Genomic DNA, 21,409 nt, shown 5'->3' on the forward strand with positions numbered 1-21,409 from the left:
GGAGATGCCCACTGGAGAGTAGAAAATAAAAGGCTGAAGCTCCAGGCAGAGACCTGAGCTTGGCAGTTTGGGTTTCATGAGCAGAGAAGTGATAACTGAAACAGTGGAAGTAAATAAGATGGCCAGGTAAAATGTAAGAAATAATAAAACAAGGAACACTGCCAACATTTACTAGAGGAGCTGAGGAAGAAGGTCCAGCAAAACAGATCTGATTATCATTATTATTTCTAGTTTCCATGGTCAAGTGCCTCCTACACGCCAGGCACTACGTTAGGGGCTTACTTATACTATCTGTCTTAGTCTTCATAATAGCTGATGGAAGCAGGTATTATTATCCTCATTTTAAAAATGATGGAACTGAGCCTTCGGAGGGTATTCAGTGACTTATTCAAAGCTACACACTAAGTAAGAAGTATTTACTAAGTGGGCATTTAAATCCAACTCTCTCCAACTCCAGAGTCCTTACTCTTTTGACATCCACTCTGCCTCTTTGAAAAAGAATGATGAAAGCCATAAGAGAAAAAAAAAAAAAAAACAGGAAAAAACAGGGCTGGGAAAATCAAGGGGAAAGAGCTTCAATAAGGAAGACAAGATCCGCTGGGTCACATACAAAGTAGAGATTAAGGACGGTTGAACTGAAAAATTGTCCCAGCAGGTAAAGTTTTGGTGAATTAAGGGATTGTCCTGTGGCAGGAACAGTTAAATTACAGCAGCCTGTCAAAGGATGAAGAAGTGGCTTCCTCTGGGAAGCTTGAGAGTAAAGGGGAAGAAGAGCAATAGCAAGAGAAGACAGAGTTAAAGGACAATTTTGTTCAGTCTAGGTGAGCTTGAGGACGGTTAAGGCTCAGGGACAGGAACCAATGCACAGGTAAACACTGAAGAGGAGCTCCCTGATTGGGTGAGGTTCCTCAGGGAGAGAAGATTTAGGATCTTGGATGAGTTCCACTCTCCCTGGCCTGTGCCTTCCCTCCCCCCAGCCCAGGTGGCTGACTTGTCCCTGTACCTCTAACAGGTACAGGCCAGCTAGCCTTGACTGTATGCCTCCTAAGCTAGAGGGTTCAGTGGCAACCTCAGCAGATTCTCAGTTGATTCTTGGCTGCCCATCTCTGCCCCTCCTCTCAAGGCCAAGGCCCAGGGACTCCCCACTCACTGCCCTCCCTTTCCCCATGGCGCCAGGCTGCGTTTCCCAGGTGGACAAGATCTAAAGCCTCACCACCTTGTCCTGTTTGTCTTGTCAGTCGATCATTGGAACCACACACCCCAGCATCGTGGCCTGCGTGCTGAACGTGCTGCGCACGATGCACCTGGAAGTCCAGTATGAAGGTAGGGAAGGTGGCGGGTCTGCTGCGGGGGCGGAAGGCCACAGGGAGAGCCGGGCAGACTCGCTCTTAAAGGTTCTCTCCTATCCCGAAGAGCCTTGCTGACTGTCCCGGGTAGCTGTGGCAGATGCAGGGTGCTGGTTCAGTGTTGATCAGTGAGTGATTCAGAAAATGACAGTCATGTTCTGTACTTCAAATCAGCCACATGGTGCTTTAACAGGTGTTACATCTGCCTGGGTCCCGAGCTGGCCCTGCTTCCCAGTCTTGTGTGGTGTTTCCCCTCTAAACAGAAATCACCTTGAAGACTGTCCTCCTTGTAAGAAATGAAATTGGATAATGGTAGTATTGACAAGTTTTCATCTATTGAGTACCCCTATGTGCCAGCCACTTTCAGTGAATCATTCCATTTCCTTCTCAAAATAACCACAAGAGTGCAGGGCCTAGCACGTATTAAGGCATTTGAATGTTCAAATGAATGAATGGTGGGTTAGGTATTGTTATGTTTTTCAAGCTTTTAAAGTATTGAAACACAGAGAGATTAAGTATGCTTCCCAAGGTTACCCAGCTAACTAATTTCAAACCAGATCTATCTGACCCCAGAGTATATGCTTTGAACATATAGCACATGGCAGGTGTTTACAAGATGTTATTTCCTTCCCTGTTCCTACAGGTTCAGAGAAGGGAGATTCTGTTTTCGACAGGAGGGCTCAAGGAAGGGTTCGCTGAGAAGGTGGTGTTTGAGCTGAGCCTTGGAGCATGGGAAGGATTTGGGAAGGCAGAAAGGAGCAGAGGAGGGCGTTCTGGAAAGGGGAATGGTTAGAAACGAAGGCTGAGACCTAGGGAAAGTGCAGATGTGTGTAGGGAATAGCAGGTAGGTCATCTGGCAGAGGTTTCAGAGGTCTCAGTCCAGGAAGACGTAGAAAAAGGAAGGCTAGGGCCTGAGTGCAGAGCACCTTGAATGCCAGGTGGAGTTGTGGGCACTCTGTCCAGTAGGCAGTGCGGAGCCATTGAAAAGTGAACCATGAACAGGTGAGTGGCAAGGAGAGCACTGCCTCAGGAAGACCGCCTGTGTGGCAGCAGGGTAGGTAGGTCAGAGGGACACAAGGCTGGAGGCCAGCTACAAGGACTTTCGGGTTGTTCAGACAACAAAATGGGAGTGTGCTGATCTATCTGGATACAGAGGCCCTGGAAAGAGAGAAGGGAAAGACTGGGAACTGCCTGGGTGTAGAGAATGGGATGGCACATGGAAGGGGGAATGGGCAGGGCCAAAGAGGCCAGGATGGAGAGGAAAGATCTGGGCGTCCGTACATTCCGGGACTCCTTTGTCCAGGATGACAGGCTGAGCCCCAGCTCCACGAAGTCCAAAGGGGCAGAAGGAATAGGCAGGTACTGGGGTTCAGGTATGCAAGTGAGACCCTGGGGAAGATCCACATGGGTCTGGAGGTTCACTTCCAACATCAGTTCTGTTTTTGAATATCAGTCGTATTTTTCTTTCAGCAGGATTGTCAGTTTGTGTTTGTTTGCCCCGGACAGACATGCATGGGTATATGGACTTTGTATGTTGAGAAGTAATGTTATGTTGAAATCTGTTACCAACTGGAGCAGGGTTTCCTAGCGGGGACGAGCTGCCAGTGAGGGGGTGGGGTGGTGGAGGCACATAAGTAAAGCTCCGGCCAGGGGCAGAGGGTTGTCGCTGGCATTGGAGCAAGGGGGTGGCCTGGCAGTGGACTCTGGTTAGGAACTTAATCAAACAACCCCGAGAAGACTAGGTTGGGTGGCCATGAGACCTCCCTTCCCCACACCGCCCCGCCCCACGTGGCAGCCGTGACCACTCCCACTCATCCATCACTTCTCAGCTTAAGCATTTCTGCTCTAAGGCCTTCCCTGACCTGCCTTCAACCCCTGCCCAAATGTCAGTCCTCCTTCCTCTGTACCACCCTGCGGCCTCCTCCCCTCTAGTACCTCCCTCCATTGGTGCAGTTTCTCCAGAACTGTAACTGCCCTTTACATAGAATGTGCACCATTTCAGAGCGACTCATAGTTTTCGTCTTCATGTTCTCAGCACGGTCCCTAGCATATGTTAGGCCCCTGGTACATGTTGAATGGATGAGTGAGGGAGTGAGTGAGTACTGTACCCCATTAGTGACAATTTACCTATGTGCCTTTCTTCTCCAGACCTGAGCAACCTGAGGGCAGGGACTGGGTCTGACTCATCTCTTACTCCAGCTCAAGGCCTAGAACATAATGGGTGCTCAGTAGAAGTTTGTTGAATAAATTTATGAAAAATGGCTTAGCTTCATTTATGCTGATGAACCCCTCCTGAGTTGGAACTGGCCGGTCTTCTCATATTGGGCCCAACTTAGAGGCCCTCTGTGTTTTTTACATGACAACTACCACTGCGGCAAAGGCAGCAGGAGCATGAAGCTTTGTCACTGCCTTTTTGGTCTGAGGTCTACTCATGGGATCACAGTGAAACTCTGCACCTCAGAATAATTTCAGATATGTTGGACTCATAACAGGTGCTCAAGAAATGTCTGTTGAATGAATGAATGATTCTTTTTTTACCATGCATTTCAAACCAGGCTTGGTATAACTTGGAATATAGAGAATGCAGGTGGAATGAGTGTCCACTAGGGGGAACTGTTTCACATGGTTGGGGGAGTGAACGCTGAGGGCTAGAATACAGTGTTCAGCTTCAGGTCACAGTCCTCCAAAGGCAGGGGAGGGGAGCTCTGACAGGTCTTAGATGTGGTCCTCGTGGTGGTGATGGAAGAGGATCAGAGATGAATTTTTCAGACTTTGAGGACGCCAAACTGCAAGACCACGGTGAAGCATTGCCAAGCACACACCTGGCAACAGTCAGGACAGAGAAGCCGTGACCAAGGACCGGGTGATATAGCTGTGTGGACTAACCTGAAAAGGGCAGGCTTGGTTTGTTTTTTAAAAACAAATACTGATTGGACAACTCTGATATGCCAACTACTATGCCAGCTACTGGGGTTTTGTTTGTATTTGTTTGTATTGAAGAGAAAAACGAATGGTTTGGAAGGAGAAAGGTAAGAAGGACGTGCACTCTACCTCCCATGCTGTGTGTGTGTGTGTGTGTGTGTGTGTGTGTGTGTGTGTGTGTGTGTGTGTGTTGGGGTGCGGGTGGTGACATCCTTCCCCTGAGAAGGCTGCAGGGAAAGTGGAAATCTCAGGCAGTGTCCCATGAAGATAGGAGATGGAGAAGCTTAGGGGGCCCGGTGATTCTGTCCTTGGCAGTGGGTGTCCGTGGTGGAGGAGCCAGGTGATGGCCTCACCTCCTTTTCCGTTGAGAACTGCACCTTCCCACCTCCAAATCCCACCACCCGCCGGACCCATGTTCTCTTCTGCTCTTCCCCATTACAACAGAACGTCCCTGCTCCTTCCCAGGCCACCTCTTCTACTTCTGCTTGTTCTCTGAAGCACATTCCCTCAGACTTCTCTTCTGCAATTACCCTGTCACTTCTTCTCTGGTGTATCATCTCCGCTGACTTGAAAATAGCCTCTGTATCTCCCATCTTTATTTTTTTTTTGGGGGGGGGGTTTGTCAAATGATCTTTAATTGAAATATTTTCCTTTGTAGTTTTTAACTCGCTGGGCCTTCCACTCCACCACTGTTGATGTCATCTGTGATGTCGTGAGGGTGGCAGCCATCCACATGACAGCCCACAGACTGGGCCGGCCCCAAGGTCTCTTTAATGGTTCCAGAGAGTTCTCTAGCTAAAGATCAGTGCCGCATCTGTCAGGCAATGTTGACAATCTCATCAAAAGTGATTTTTCCACTGTGCTTTAATGTTTCTGTTTGTTTCTTTCGGGATTTTTGTTTTGTGGGTTTTTTTTTTTCTTCTTTCTGTCTCTTGGCGGTTCTCTGAGGGCTTTGATGATCAGGGCAGAGACAGAAGGTACCACCTCAGTCTGGGCCTGTCTGTTCTGAATGGTCAGTTTCACTGTAATCCTCAGACCCTCTAATCACTGGTTGCTTTGGCAATGTTATCACCAGCCTTTTTTGGAGACAGACCCCGGGGGGGTCTGCCGATCTTGGGGGCCAGGGCAGATGTGGCACCAACTTCCCCACCAGGGCACTTCAGGCATATGACTTTGATCTCATTGAGGTCAGACTTCAGTGGCGTGGTGGAGACAGCTGGTGTCGAATGAACCCGGATACCGGATGATGAGAAAAAGTTACACCTAGGCCTCCTCTGAGCCAAAACCCAAAAGCTGTGTCTCCCATCTTTAAAAAGAGCCCTTCCTTGGGCCTCTATGGATTAAAAGAGATTTAAAAGACATATCCCAAAAGAAAGGTAAAATTTAATTATAGTGTTTAAGGATACATACCCCTCCTTGACCCCAAGTTCCTCTCCAGCTTCTCATTTTTTTTCATTTTCTTCCTACTTGATCTCTTACTTGCTTTTGACCCAGTTGGTCAAAAGCAACTTGCTCTCTTCTTTTGGCTCCTGTGATACCACTTCCAGTTTTCCTCCTGCCCACTGGTTTTGCCATAATCTCCTTTGCTAGTTTCTCCTATTTCTCTACCAGACTGTTGGGTCAGCATATTTCTCATCTCTTTATCAACACCTTCTCCTATGAGATTTTTCTAGTCCCATGGCTTTAAATATCATATATATGTTATATATTCAGACACCACATCTCTGGCCCTGATCTCTCCCCTGAAATCTCAATGTTGATATCTAATAGACATTTGAAACTTACAGTCAAGATAGAACCCTTGATTTTCTTTACAAAACCTGTTCTTCCTCCTAATTTCAGTAAAAGGTACCACCACCAACCTAATTGCTCAAGTAAAAGGTATAGAGCTAATACCAGATGACCTTCTTTCTCTCACTTCCCACCTCATCCTATCCTTGCCAAATCCTCTAGGTTCTATCTCTACTTACCTTCTCTGTCCCCACTGTGTGCCCTAGACTAACCCACCATCCTATCTCCTAACTTATCTTTCTGCTTCCACTCTGGCTCCCGGTAATCCATTCTCGTACTGACCGTCAGCCGGAATGATCATTTTTAAAATATAAACTAGACAGTGTCACTTCTTGGCTTCCTGTTGCACCTGCACTAAAACCCAAACACTTGCCATGGCCTGAAAAGCATGAGAGGCTCTTCCCCAGACCTTGGGTTGATGAACAACTCAAACTTCAAGTGTCGGCTCAGATGCCACCTCTGAGAGAGAGCTTCCCAACCACTCTCTCTAAAACTTCCCCATTCCCGCCCACAACCCAACAAAGTCTCTCTCCATCATAACTCATCACTTATCTCCTTTAGCAATTACCTTGTTTGTTTCTTTGTTTACTTGTTTATTATCTGTCCTCTGTTTTGGTAAGTCAATTCCAGAAGAGCTAAGACTATCACTAGCACCTAAACATTACTAGCAAAAGTAGGCTTTTAGATATTTGTTGAATGAATGAATTGGGATGTCTGAATTGAGTATACTCGAATTTGTTCCGACAGTCATCATATTGGAAATAGAATTTGAAATACCTAGTTTTTCAGCCCAGATGGCTAAGTGGAGGCTGTGTGTACTAAGTGACCCTTTATTTCCTGAGAGTGCTTAGGGCCAGGGAAGAAGGTTTGGAGAAGGAAGAAAAAGAGAAGGTTCCTGGAGGAAAGTAGGAGATGGTAAGGCCTCTAGAGCACAGGGTGAGTGTTCTGGTTACCTATTGCTTAAAACAACCCCCTTCCCAAATTTAGTGTTGATTTTTTTAAAAGATTGCACTGATTATTTGATTTTAAAGATTACTGAGTTTCTTGGCCTCTCCCTTAAATTTTGCATCAGAGGCAAATGCCTCACTTGCCTCACCCCACCCAGCCTTGGGTAGCACAAGGAAGCTGGAATCATTTGGGGGCTTGAAGATGACTCAGAACTGGGACTGTCCACTGCAGCACCTACATGTGGCCTCTGTGTAGCTTAGGCTTCTCAGCTTGGTGGCTGGATCCCAGGAGAGGGCAGCCAAGAGCAAGCTTCTAAGACATTCCAGACCCAAGCTGCATGGCTTTTTGGACCTAGCCTTGTAAATCACACATGGTCGCTTCCTGCCCAGATTCACAGGAAGCACATAGACCCCACATCTAGGTGGGAGGAGGGTCAAGTCATTTTGTGGCCAAGTTTTGCAGCAGTAGGATGAGGGAAAACCGGGGTCATATGTGGTGGTGGCTTGATGTCTGTCCAAGGGGGATAAGCTTCTCTTTCTTCCTTTTTCTCCCTTTCTCAATATTTTAATGCAGTTTCCTGAAATACATTTGTCTGCCAGAGCTGGGTTTCATAAAATTACACCTCCCTCACACCTGTGCCGTCCCCCTGGAGGAGGGGTGGGTCAGGGAGCACTGTGTGAAAGGTCCTGGGAAGGTCCTGGGAAGGCCCTGCCCTTCTTAAAAAAAAGTGGAGGAGGAAACCAGTGCACCAAGTAGCAGCTTTCTAGTCCCACGCAAGAGATTCTGCTTGTCCATTTTTTCTGTTTTTCACTTTGAAATAGAAATAACCAGTGAAAGGGTACTGACGCCTACATCTGCTAATATCCGAGGGGCTTTTTGTTTTCATAGAATTTCTTTTAATGATGATCCCATTTAACCTAAGAGAGCCAAAGTTAAAATTAAGGGAGGACTTCTCCAAAGTGGGCCTGCCTGGAATTTATCTCCATTTATTATTGCTGTGAAGTGAAAAATGGCAGTTTCCTCCCAGGGAAGCATGCTATTCCAGGAATTAGTGGCACACGGGGACTTAATCATGATGAGTTGTCTAAAGCCACAGAAGTATTGTGGCTCACTGTCTCCCTCCCTAGAGAAGAGAAATTTCAAAGTCATAGAAAGTTTTTTGGAAGGACAAATTAATGAATTCTGTTGGGAATTTGAAATATAGACGTGTGTAAATATATTAGTATCTTTTACAAATAAATTATTACCTTAGGAACATGAAAATTATTGTTTGACTTAATCAGAAGCAGACCTATCACAGTAAATTAATTTGCCAAAGTCATGCCTGCCAAAAATCAATTGGCCAAATGACCAATTTGCTGAGTGTCCAATTCACCCAATTGCCAATTTACTGAAAACACGTTTCCTTTACATATTTGTAAAGTTTATAGCAGTTCCTGTTGGTTGTTTTGGTAGGGCCTAAGAGAGTTGGGAGAAGCCGAAACTTGAGAGTTCTCAGGGCCTTCAGACTCTCTGTGCTCCTCACACCCCCTTTCTGCCCTTTGTTGGCCTTCTTCTCTGGTCCTTGGTCCCCCTTTCTGTGCCTCACCCTCCCTACCCCTTCTTCTCCACGATGAGCAGTCTAGGTCATGCAGTATGGTGACCTCCAGCAGGGTCCCACACCGGCTTCCCCTCCCTGCCCCCACTCCCTGCCCCTACACCTACACAGAGCGTGGGTACAGACTGATGAAGATTCCTTAAAATGCTGTTAGGAGGAGAAAATGAAAGCCATTATATTCCAACTTTGCAGCAATCTACGAAGTTTGTTAAATCTGTCCATCTCTATTTGTTACCGATTGGTATGTAACAAATTACGATCATCCGAGGACTGGCTTCCGGTGCGGCTCACGCCTACGCCTGGCAAGTTAGTGCTGGTGGTGGAGGACACCTCAGTTCTTCACCACGTGGACCTTTCTATAGGGCTGCTCGAGTGTCCTCACAACAGGGCAGCTGGTTTCTCTCAGAGGGAGTGATCCAAGAGCAAGCAGAGGAAGCCCCAATATCTTTTGTAATCTAACCTCAGAAGTCGCACACTGTTCATGAGAAGCCAGTCACTAAGTCCAGCCTACACTCAAGGGAAGGAGAATTGGGCTCCTCTACCTCTTGAAAGAAAACTTAACTGAAAACTCTGTGGACATGTTTTAAAACCAACATCTAATCCAAATGGCTGAAAAATTAACAAATTAGGTATAAGAAATAAGTTTATGGTAACATGGAGCTGTTTGTGAATTTAGAAAAATGGTCATTTGGAGAATAAAATGTTTGTGTAATTGACCTAGAACCTAGGAGTAACTAGACTTACTAATAAAATGATCAAGTTTGATATAGTGAAGTTGAAAATGTGGCTTATCAGCTCAGCTGCGAGTACAACAGCAGCGGTCATGGCTGAGCATACTCCATTGCACTGATATAGTGGAATCGTCTAGAGCTTTAGTGCAGGGGAACAGTGGCCCTAAGTAACCAAACAGGACAGACATGGACAGGTCTTTGAATGTGTGACATCTCTTCCCCGGACCCCCAAGGAGCTGGAGAGACTGGTGGCAGGCAACAACATCATTGTTCGCTTTCCTTAGGTTCTTGGTTTCAAGAGGTTACACAGATTCCTAATACTAAGAAGTACGATTTATTTAGAAATGAATTACAGATTTGGTTTACTTTCTTCTTCATAAAAGCTTGTGTTAAGTTGAGGTAAAATTCACATAACATAACATTAACCATTTCAAAATGAAGAATTCAGTGGCGCTTAGTATACATTCACAGTGTTATGTAACTACTACCTCTATCTAGTTCTAAAACATTTTCATTACCCTAAAAGGAATCATCAAGCATTTGTTCCCCATCACCTCCCCGAACCCCTGGAAACCACCAATCTGCATTCTGTCTCTGTGGGTTTACTTATTTCTGGATATTTCATACAAATGGAATCATGTATGTGACCTTTTGTATCTGGCGTCTTTCATTTAGCATAATATTTTCGAGGTTCATCTATGTGGTAGTGTGTATCAGTACTTCATTCTTTTATGGCTGAATAATATCCCACTGTATATCACAATTTGTCTATCCATTCTATCCGCTGATGGATATTTGAGCTGTTTCCACCTTTTGGTTATTGTGAACAGTGCTGCTGTGAACATACGTATACATGTATTTGTTTGAGTGACTGCCTTCAGTTCTTTGGGGTATATACCTAGGAGTAGAATTGTCGGGTCATATGGTAATTCAGTTTAACCTGAAGAATCATCAAACTGTTTTCAACAGCAGCTGAACCATTTTACATTCCCACCTGCAATGTATGAGGGTTCCAATATCTCCACATCCTTACCAACACTTGTTATGGTCCTTTTTTAAATATATATATAACCATCGCAGTACATGTGGAGTGGTGGTACTTCATTGTGGTTTTGATTTGCATTTCCCTAGTGACTAAAGATGTAGAACATCTTTTCATGTGCTTGTTGGCTATTTATATTTCTTCATTGGAGAAATATATACTCAAGTCCCATGTCCATTTTTAAAATTGAGTTGTTTGTCTTTTTGTTCTTGAGTTGTAAGTGTTCTTTATATATTCTGGACACTAGAATGGTTTCTCCCATTCTATAGGTTGTCTTTTCACTGTCTTGGTGATATCCTTTGTTGATGTACTTTTCAATTATTTATGTTTTTCATTAATTTGTTTACTTATTAGACAAGAGTGGGCACTGGGCTGGGCACTGAGTATATAGTGACCAATGAAACGAAGTCCTTGCCCTCCTTGACCTTCGTTACATCAGCAATAATAGTAATAATAGTAATTGCTACAAGTGACTGATGGTATGGGCCAGGCACTGTGCTAAGTGGTTTAATCATCTCATGTAATCCTCAGAACAACTCTGAGAAGTAGGTACTATTATCCCCCCAGTTTACCGATGAGGAAACTGAGGCGCAGAGCAATTAAATAACTTATCAAAGATGATAAGTGGGAAAGTTGCAGGTCACACCCAGGCAGTCTGACTCTCCTCACCACCACACTATCCTGTCTCTCCAGTGTTACGAGAACAAGACATTTTTTGTTGTTTTTACCAGTTTTGAGAAGCAGACAAAACCTGAGGCTAGACAACCTCATTATTATTACAATAAAACATATATCTTTAAATTATGTTTTCTCAGCTCCCTGCCCTTCACAGGATGAAGCACACACTACAAGGTCTGTTTTTAGAACTACTGCTTTTGCACCACAGAACCTCGTGCATTTGCTTTCCTCTTCTGAACCCACATGGGCAGTCGTTTCAGCCTTTCCTGCTGGGTAAGAGGCCACCTGTCCTGTGTCACTTCATTGAACAACAGTCACAAGGCTCTGACACTAAACGATAGTTCCACATAAAGATCTGCTGAGTATATTTAAAAGATATGTCATTTCCCCAAAATTATATGAGCACTTCAATTGTGACACTTTAGCATTTATAAAGTTCATTATACAGTCTTCCAGAGCCCAGCTTTCAGAAAGCCCTCAGAAAAAGCTTGTTTCTATTTTCCCCGTTTTCCTGGCCCCTCAAAGCCTCTGTGTCTGCCCGGGCCTGGTACCATCTCCCCTTATGTCCCTGGCACAGTGGTACTCCACTCCGGTGTCAGGAGCCGGGCAAAATACCAGTGAGCAGGCTGCTCAGACTTGGTGAGACCTGCCCAGAAGAGCAGAGGAAGATACACCATAGTAACTGAATTCATAATCAATGATTCAGCAATTCATATACCACCAGAGCACGTAACATTAATTACTTTATTGCCTGGCTTTTTTTTACATGAAATAGTGCATAAAATATATTTTTAATGTTTCAACATTGGGCTTTGAAAAGGATGTGGTGAAAGAGGTGACGAAATATACAGGAATCAGAAACAGAATATAATTGGTCGGGAAGATGCCTGACACAGGTTTCTTCCTTACAACAGAGCAACTTGCCAAACGTATACTCTTAACCTGCCGGAAAAGGAAGCAAACCTGTGTATGAACATGCACTGAAGCGCACTGCTCACCTGTGGCCAGCAGGTGGCAGTCTTGACTGGAAGTGAAGAGAAAGAAACGGGACACTGGTTTTCCAAGGCTCTATCTAAGAGGAAAGAATTGTAAAACAAACCTCATCAGTGCTGAGTGCCTTGGAAATACTTGCATGGCACAGCCACAATTCGCAGGTGCAATCCCATTTCTATGATTCCTTCTGCCAAAAGAATACCAAGCCTGCTGCTGCAGCTCGGTCTCCTTTTCACTGATTCCCCGGGCAAATCATTTTTTCTGGGATTCTTCATCTATCAGTTGATCACTTCAACCAGCTTTCTTCCGGTGCTGACAGGCTGTGGGTTCTATGGTTCCTCTTGGAATTGGAGGAACCTTTCCTCTTAAACTACCGTTTTGAGTGCCCGTGGCCCGCTCCTTGCATCTGTTCTGTTTACTATTACTTCAGTCAGCACTGGCACTGTTGCTGACACGTATTCAATCGATTGTCAAATGAGTGATCACGGACCCAGCGGAGCTGCTTCTCCGCCTCCCTGCGTATGAACGCACAACTGCTCAAACCCTCCTGATTGATCACACCACCCTCCCTGAAGACTCTGGTCTCTTCCTTTCCAGACCCCACCTCTCCTGGCTGCCTCCCATCTCTCTGAAAACTGCTTCTCAGGGCTTTGTATCTCCCTATTCCTCCACCACTCCTCGAAGTGCTGGTTTCTTTTTCTCTCAGGATTCAATCTCAGATCCTCTTCTATTTCTTTTCTTTCTGTGGTACCTCATCCAGTCCTGTGGTTTTAATTTCCACCTATAGTGATAGAAACAATAATGGATAACATAAAGTATTTACTATATGCTAAGTACTGCTCTAGCTCTTTACTCGTTTAACCCTCACAACAAGCTGATGAGATGAGCACTACCGTGTTTCCCCGAAAATAAGACCTAGCCGGACCATTAGTTCTAATGAGTCTTTTGGAGCAAAAATTAATATAAGACCTGGTCTTATTTTACTATAATATAAGACCAGGTCTATAATATAATATAATATAATACCGGGTCTTATATTAATATTTGCTCCAAAAGATGCATTAAAGCTGATGGTCCAGCTAGGTCTGATTTTCGGGGAAACGGTATTATTATTCCCGTTTTATAGATGGTGGGCACAGTGGTTGAGTGACCTCTCTACAGCTCAGACCTCTCTCCTGAACTCCTGACTCTTGTTTCCATTTGCCTTCTCAACATTTCCCCTTGGATGTCACTGACATTGTTCAGAATTGGACTCCTGGTATTCCAGCTCCAAACCTTTCATTCTCCAACGTTCCAACCTCAGTGAAAAGCACCCAATCATCCGGGCTATAAATGTGGGCAATTGTCATCTCTTCCTGCTTCAACGAACTTCTAATAAGACCAGCCATAACTCCTTAATATCATTCAAACCTGTTCCCTCTTCGCCATTCTGTCTCCACTGCTATAATTCATGACTTTGTATTTCTCACCTCGAAACTGATCTCCATCTCTCCAGTAGAGTGCCCACAAACAGTCTATTTTCCTAGTCCTCCACCAGAGTGGAGGCAGTAGAGCTTAGGGGTGAGAATACAAGCTTTGGGGTCTGACAGAGTCATTCCACTACTTTTAGCTGTTTGACTTTGGGCGAGTTACTCAACTTTCTTGAGTCTTAGTTTTCTCTGAAATGAAAGGTGAGAAAACACCTGCTCTATAGGATGGTTGGCACATGCAAAGCCCTCAGAATCTGGGGCTAGCTCTCACCAAAACCCATGTCCCAGCCAGACCTCCCTGCCTGCCTGGGGGTGGCATGCACTATCCAATATGGCACTCGCTAAATTCTTCATTCCAGTCCCTCCCTTTTCCCCATGGCTTTGTCAGTTCACATGTTTCCTTCTCCAAGGAAACCTTCTGATTCTCTATCCCCCACCCCTCAACACACCCTCACACCAGCCTGATTTCCTCTGTGTTCTCCTGACTCTTGTAACACAGCATCATAAATGCTAGCTTCCTTACTGATCTCCCCCATTAGACTGGGCATCCCTGAGGGCACAGATTATATTTTAGTCCTCCTTTAGCTGTATCACAGGGGTCTGGCATGGAGAAGATGCTCAGTAATTATTTTGTTAGATAAATGAATGCATCAAAGAATAAATCAATGGCTGCTTCAATTTAGGACAGTTTGGTATTGTCAACAACACAAGCTTCAGGCAAAGCTGCCAAAGATGGTCGTCTCCTGTTGTCCTTTGCTTTCCTAAGAGTCTGCTATGCTTAGTAACTAGCACAGTGTATAAAGAGTTGTGACTGGCTGTGGTTCTTGTGGAGGCATTTGGGCAAGGATTCGCAGTTTCACTTTCAGTGTAAACAGTGACAGCTGTGAATTTTAAAACTCAATCAAAAATGATTCAGTGACTAAATCTCCATTTTTCCAAGGAGCTCCAAGTGTTGCAGATACATAATCAATGAAGGATCAAGCATTTAGTGTAAAGTGAGTAGGTAGAAGATCTAGATATTTGTCTCCTGGAGCACTTGGTCCTATGTGGGCAGAGAATGCCATCTGTGGTCAGGGAAATTTCATAAAAATATCTTCATCCATTCGTTTCTACCCTAAATGTTCACCGAGTCATTTCTTGCTGCAGGAAGAGCTCTCTGAGGCACAGGCAGGTATTTGTCCCACAGTGTCCTGGCAATAAGGTGTTGCTACCAGCTTGTGCCTGGAAAGAGCCCAGCCACTATTAAGAGAGGTGCTGTAGCCGACAAGGCCCAGTATAGTCGGGTATGAGGAGGAGCCAACCACTCAGATCTAAAAACCACGCTGCATTAATTCAAGAGGAATGGAGAAAAGGTTTCATAACTAAATAATAAGAGAACAAGTGAGAAAGACCAGGGGATCTCAGGTACCAGCCAGAGGCAGCCCGGGCTGCATTTTTGTGCATGTGGGAGTGTGGAGGGTGTTTAGGGGAAACCAGGGAGGCTTGTGTGCTAGTCCCTTTCCCTCTACAATGTTGCTGGCTCTGTGGTTCCAAATTAGAACCACATCTGTGCAACCAGAGGCTGGTATGGGGGGTGGGGGCGGGGCGAACAGCTGGGATTGCAAGGGCTACCCTGGAGGACCTGGACGAAAGGGGAAGCCCAGAAGCAGTGGTGGGACAGTCATAGGAAGTGTTCCTGAATGAAGCAGCTGTTTCTGAATCACGTTGATCCACAGAGGAGAGGGACTGCCCCAGAAAGCCTGTCTCCAAATGCCAAGCATTGGAAGGGGTAGCACAGGATTTCCTTGAGGATCTTCAGCCTGGGAGTGAATCTTTGATTCTGTGATTGGGAAAACTCGGCTAAGACAAGGCTGGCTTTGTGTGGGGCTTCAGGACTGAGCCCTGTGGTGTGCCCCATGGCTCTGGAGCCTGGATAGAGGGGAGGATCCCCAGGATCTGGCAGAAGGGTGATTTCAGGGAGATGGGTGTCTCTCCCTGTGGTAGCCTATGGGTGCCTTTCCTTTGAGCTATACACCAGCCAACACTGGTTGTCTCATTCCTGCTGGAGGGCACAGTGAGGTCTGGAGTGGAAAAGCCAGCTCTCCCTCCCTCTGGCGCGGTTTGCAGCTGGTGATGTTCCGCACCAGGCAGGAGGGTGCAGTGGGCAGACAGTGAAACACAGGATGGGGCAGCGGGCTGCCTCCCAGCCTCTGCCTCTGGGTAAAAGGTGATTGTCAATGACAGTTTTCTGACAAGGTGATAAATCACCAGCACATGTTCGTTATTAGGCAGCAGATGTTTATTTGGAGTTAAGCAAGTAAAGTTTCCAAGAGCTGAGAACAATCTCCTGTAGAGACCCGTCCTGTGTGCTCTGTAGATCCATGGAGTCCCTTTCACTGGCCACTTCACCAGATGCCCCTTGTCTCCCACCATGGAGAAAGGGCCACAATCCCTTCCCCTTTCCATATGCCTGGTTCTTATGAAGTGAGCATTCGTAGTATGTGGCTCACGTCTGGGCTGACCAAGAAGTATAAGGTCCTGGCTTCAGAGAGCTCTCAGAATTGGCCGTGGGGGGCTGGGGGCGGGGGAGGGAGCAGTGGTGGTACTGTCTCTCCAGCCTGTGGAATAATGAGAGCCAGGCATAGTTCTGTAGCTCAGGGTGGATGAGGGCCACAGTGGCCAGTGCAGAGACTCCTCTGGGGTCATCTACCACCAGGCTGGCAGTTTCCAAGCACAGTCCTCAATGACCCAAGTGGTCTTTAGCCTACAGGAGTGCAGGATCCAGTCAATTCTTTTTAACAACGTTTATGGAGCATGCATTGTGTGCCTGGAATGGTTTGAGGCTGTGGACAGAGATGCCTTAGATATGTTCACTGGAGTTCACACACTAGTGGAAAGACAGTTACCAGTATTCCATGGTGAGAAAAATGGGCCAGAGACACAGGACATATACTCCTGAGTCCAGAGAGGAGCAGGGAGTGAACAGGCCAGAGAAAGATTCCTGAAAGTTAATTTCTGAGCTGAGTCTAGACAAATGAGTACCAATAGCCAGGTGAAGAAGACTCCTTTTTCTGATAATGGTAGGCTAGGCATTTTGGATCATTTAGCTCCTGGAGTCTAAAATATTGAGCTGTCTTTATTCACAACACTTCTGACACGAAATGGGTAGGCAGTTTTCCACACCAAGCAATTCTCCAATTCTCTGCAGGCAACAACTGGGTGTCCTACAATTCAGTTCAATTCTGACACTAAGAACCCAGAGTTTAACTTCAGACCCCACAGGTTTCAGGGCTCAGTCCCACAAGACTGCCCTCGCTTCAGCTGCTAGTTGCAAGCATCAGGTCCCCAGGTTACCCACTCTTCTGTCTAACTTGGCTACGAGTTCCAGGGGTTCCCATAACTCTCCCTTTCAGGTTCTATGATTTGCTAAAACAACTCAGAATTCAGGAAAGCACTTTGCTTACTATTACCACTTTGTTATAAAGGACACAACTCAGGCACAGCCAAATGGAAGGGATGCAGAGGGCAAGGTATGGGCTGGGGGGCTAGTCAGAGCACACCACCCTCCCACACCTGAATGTGTTCATCAGTCCAGGAGCTCTCCAAACCCCATTGCCTAAGGGTTTTTACGGAGGTTTCATTACATAGACATGATTGCCCATTGGTACTTAACTCATTCTTTAGTTCCTGTCCACTTCCCAGAGGTCAGGGAGTAGAGCTGAAAGTTCCAACTCTGTAATCATGCCTTAGTCTTTTTGGTGACCAGCCCCCATGCTGATACAGTCTAGGGGCTCCCAGCCACCAGTTATCTCATTTAACATACAAAAGACCTTCATCACTCTGGAGGGTCCAAGGGTTTTAGAAGCTGTGTGCTAAGAACCTGAAACAAAACTCAAATATTTATTTCCCACTGTACCACAAATATCTAGAAGGAAAAAAATTGTAATCTTCTTAATGACATTGGAGAGCAGTACAGTGAGGAATTACCAGATCAAAATCTAGGCGGAGATGAGAACCCAGAAAGATAAGCCCAGCACTCAAAGCTGAGGCCCTTTGACATCCTGAAGAAAGTAAGTAGCATCAAAAGGAAAGGGAGAGGGTTAGCTGGTTAGCTCAGTTGGTTGGAGCGTGGTGCTAATAACAGCAAGGTTGCCAGTTCAGTCCCCACATGGGCCACTGTGACCTGCGCCCTCCTTAAAAAAAAAAAAAAAAGGCAAGGGAGAGAGAAGGCAGGTGGGAGGTCTGAGACCTCTAGCATAAATACATTAAGCTAACCCTAAACCCTAACCCTAACCCTAACATTTTTGTTCAATGTTGAAAATTTAGATGAAAACTGCTAGAAAATACAACTTAATCAAAATGGACTCAAGAAGAAATAGAAAACGCAAACAGTCCTCTAACCATTAAAGAAAATGAATCAGTAACTAATTTTTTTTCTATAAGTTCAGATAGCTTCATTGAATCAACAGCAAATTGAATCGATCAGTATATAAAAAGGATATGTCACCTAGGAATGCATACTGTGTATATATCATTTTGATAGAAAAAAGTTTGAAAAAATTTAATCTCAACTTGATAAGAGCTATCTACAAAAAAACACTATAGCATACGTCATTCTTAATAGATGAAAACCCAGAGAACCTACAACAGTTAAAACATCAAAACACCCCACTCGAGAAATAAATGAAAATTTATTCTTTCATTATCCCTAAGATAATAGAACTTCCTATCATCATCTTAATTATTATATTCCCAAGTATTTTATTCCTCTCAACTAACCGACTAATTAGTAATGGTCTAATTACCAACATTAAAAATTTTCCCATTGAGATCAGAAATAAGGTAAGCTCCCAAACATTCCTTTCCACGGAACTCTTTAAAAACATGAGATCTGAAGAGGAACCAGAGTACACTTACTAATGTCGTCAGACACTCTTACCTTGACTGACTGCAGCTCTCCAAGACTAGATAGTCTCTTACTGTGCTGCACCACTCTGCCAGGTAACTGTGACATGGATTTTTGGAAAAGATGTACGTTGACCCAAGGAAAACATGCGGTTTTAAACTGGAGTCCTGATTGCAGCGCCCCGTGAGTGATGAGCTTTCTCTGGGTACATTTGGGAAGGTTAGCTAGCATTCGTCCTCGGGTCGTCCCCCTGTTATCTCCCCAGAGTCTGGATAGGAATGGATCCAAAACAACCTTTTTTTTGCTGCAGAGTGTGCTACAGCACCGGGTAGCGATAGAGTTTTCCACTACAGTAAAAAAAACTAGAAACTCATACTCAAACTTATAACACACACACCACAAACTTCTCACAAAAAATGTAGAAAACTGGAAAAAATACCACCCACCCTAAAACCATCAAAATAGTTGTTATTTACGTTTCTGTAGGCCACGGGTCTATTCTTAGTACACCGAATACTGAGCCTTGCTCAAGCAAGGCTTCAAAAAATTTCACCACCAATCCTTTAGTGTTCCTCCCTACGAAAAGAATCTACTTAAAGGCAGAAGACATTCTTTCTCTCTTCAAAGAGAGACGAGACTATACAGTTCCTGCTCATGCCCACCTTCCCGGATACCCGCCGGTCCCCCAACACTTGCGGTGCCTTTGCATCGGCGGACAAAAGCTTTTCTCCCATTGTAGAGAATTATCCCAAACATGTTCTTACTGGGTTAAATCTCCTGACAAGGAAATAAAAGGTTAATTTTCGTTACGCAAACAGGTAATACTATTAATATAGTAATTCTGTGTCTACATTGCATTCTGGTATGCAAATGAGCTAGTCAGGAACCCAAGAACTTAGTCCCTAAATCCTGTTCCCCCACGAGTAAGTGGAGAAATAGGGCCTACTTGGCTCCTGTGCTGGGGACAGCATGTTTCTAAGTGCTGTCCACCATGTAGCCAACACGTATGTTTAGAGTCACATTTACCCCGGTGTACGATGGTATACCGTTGCATTACCATCTCACCCTTCTCCCTTTTAGTTCTGTCTCTCTAGAGTTCCTCTCTCTTTACAAAAATATGCAGCGCTCGCCATCTTTCCGGGCATTCTGACCCCTTTTACGGCACCTGTTACCACACCTGTCACCATACTGTGTACGTGGCGCAATAGGCATTCAATGCAGATTTGACAATGGGCTGAGTGAAAGCTGGAAGGAAGGACTGACTGGAAAGTATCTACAGAAAATCCCCTTCAATGAGTTCTAATTCCCTCCTCTTTTCTAACCAAATCTTTCCTTCCCTTTGCTTCCACCTCTTTCTGGCCGTGGTGCCTTGAACAAAGTGCTTTAACTCTCTGAGCCTCCTTCCCTCAAATGTAAAATTGGTTGAGGTTCAGTGGGATACTCTATGGGAAGCCCTTGAGCCGAGGCAAAGAAGGGTTCAGTAATGGTTCATCAGAAACAAGCTTCTCTAAACTGCTGTCTACCTTGCTTCCTACCCCTTTCTCATTTTTTATCACACATCCCCCACCCTCTTGCTCCCTCTCCCTCTCACCCCTTGTTTTTCCCCATCCTTGTCTTCTCTTGAAACCCCAGCCCTTTCCTCCTCCATGAATCCTTCTGGATTCCTCCAAGCTGAAGGTGGCCCCACAGATGTGGGGCCTCCAGCCCTAAAAGCTATTAAGCCATCGCGATGCGTGGGCTCGGCGACTCCCCCACCCCCCATAACCACAAGCTCCAGGAGACCAGGACTGAGGTGTCCCCTGCCCAGCTACCACCACACCTTGCGCAGTGCTGGCCAATTAAAGGTCAGGAAAGGTCAATGAAGATGGGAGAAAAGGGAAGTGACTTGGTTCAAGCGGCTCTTTGATACTTGGGTGGGGGTGGGACTTCTCCATTGCCTCTACCCTTCCCCAGCCATCGAGCTGATCAAGGACCTGGTCAAATATGACGTGTGCACAGCACTGCTCAAGGGCCTCGTGGCCCTGCTGATACCTTCTGTCAAGGAGACCAGCAAACTGCAGCCCAAGATCCTCAATGGTAGGGATCGGCAGGGAGGGGGGCGGAGGGCATCCGGCAGTGGGAGTGGGAGGGGCCTCTTGCCTCACGGCTGCCGCTCCACCAGACTCCACGGTCCTGCAGCTCACAGCCCACCTGCCGGTGTTTTTACAGCAGGCCGCGGCCGCTAAGGCTATCGGGTAAGCGGGCAGGGGGCAGTGGGTGGATGCAGCTAGTAGGCCCCGGGAGTGCTCTGGCGGGCGCCAGAGAGTCCCCAGGGGTTGCCGCAACCCAAATCCCTGTCCCAGGGTGCTGGCTCGCAGCAGCAATAGCCTCGCAGAGCAGATGCTGCACCTGCGTGTGGTGCACAGCCTGATGGCCGCCATGGGCAACACAGACCACAGCAACAGCCAGCGGCAAGCCAGCCTCACGCTGGAGGTGAGCGGGTAGTGGGCAGCGGCGGGGAGGCAGGCAGCAGACGTGGGCACCACAGTCACACTGCCCGCCTGCCGCAGTGCTTCGTGCAGATGTTCCCAGTGGTGGAGGAGCATGTGCGCAAGTCCATGGGAGAGGAACTCTACAAGCTCTTCCTCGTAAGTGCTCCCTACCCTCCCCACCACAAAGAGCAGTTGGCCTCGACAGAACGGTGCCTCCTCCACACCGTCCCTCCGCTAGTACACCCCCACACAGATGGCCTGGGGGCCAGCCGCAGGAGGAGCTGTCCTGGCTTGGGCTCCTCCACCCAGCATTTTTTGGTTCCCTTTCCTGCTCCTGCCTACAACATCCTTCTGCCCAAGCCCAACTCCAAGTCCAGACTGCCCCAGCACCTCAGCCGGGTTCCTCTTGCTCCTGTCCTCAGAGCAACGCCGAGGACTTACACATGAAAATAGACAGCATTCAGGCGGACATCTTGGCAGCCAACGAAGTCAACGTCACCAGAGGTACGAGTGGGGAGTGAGGGGATCTGGAGCAG

The 21,409-nt window shown here is 46.2% G+C and overlaps 1 protein-coding gene across 1 annotated transcript in view; it reads left to right on the plus strand.

Annotated features, from left to right (window-relative positions):
• The window catches only part of ARMH1 (armadillo like helical domain containing 1), a 46,077-nt gene that overhangs the window by 22,706 nt on the left and 1,962 nt on the right, over positions 1–21,409 (plus strand). Inside the window, exons 7-12 of the mRNA XM_033113448.1 lie at positions 1,239–1,323; positions 20,356–20,478; positions 20,564–20,636; positions 20,745–20,874; positions 20,952–21,029; positions 21,296–21,377. Of these exons, the coding sequence (XP_032969339.1) occupies positions 1,239–1,323; positions 20,356–20,478; positions 20,564–20,636; positions 20,745–20,874; positions 20,952–21,029; positions 21,296–21,377 (571 nt within the window). The remainder of the gene's footprint in view (positions 1–1,238; positions 1,324–20,355; positions 20,479–20,563; positions 20,637–20,744; positions 20,875–20,951; positions 21,030–21,295; positions 21,378–21,409) is intronic.

This window comes from Rhinolophus ferrumequinum, chromosome 9 (genome assembly GCF_004115265.2).
Source record: "Rhinolophus ferrumequinum isolate MPI-CBG mRhiFer1 chromosome 9, mRhiFer1_v1.p, whole genome shotgun sequence".
Classification (NCBI taxonomy): Eukaryota; Metazoa; Chordata; class Mammalia; order Chiroptera; family Rhinolophidae; genus Rhinolophus; species Rhinolophus ferrumequinum.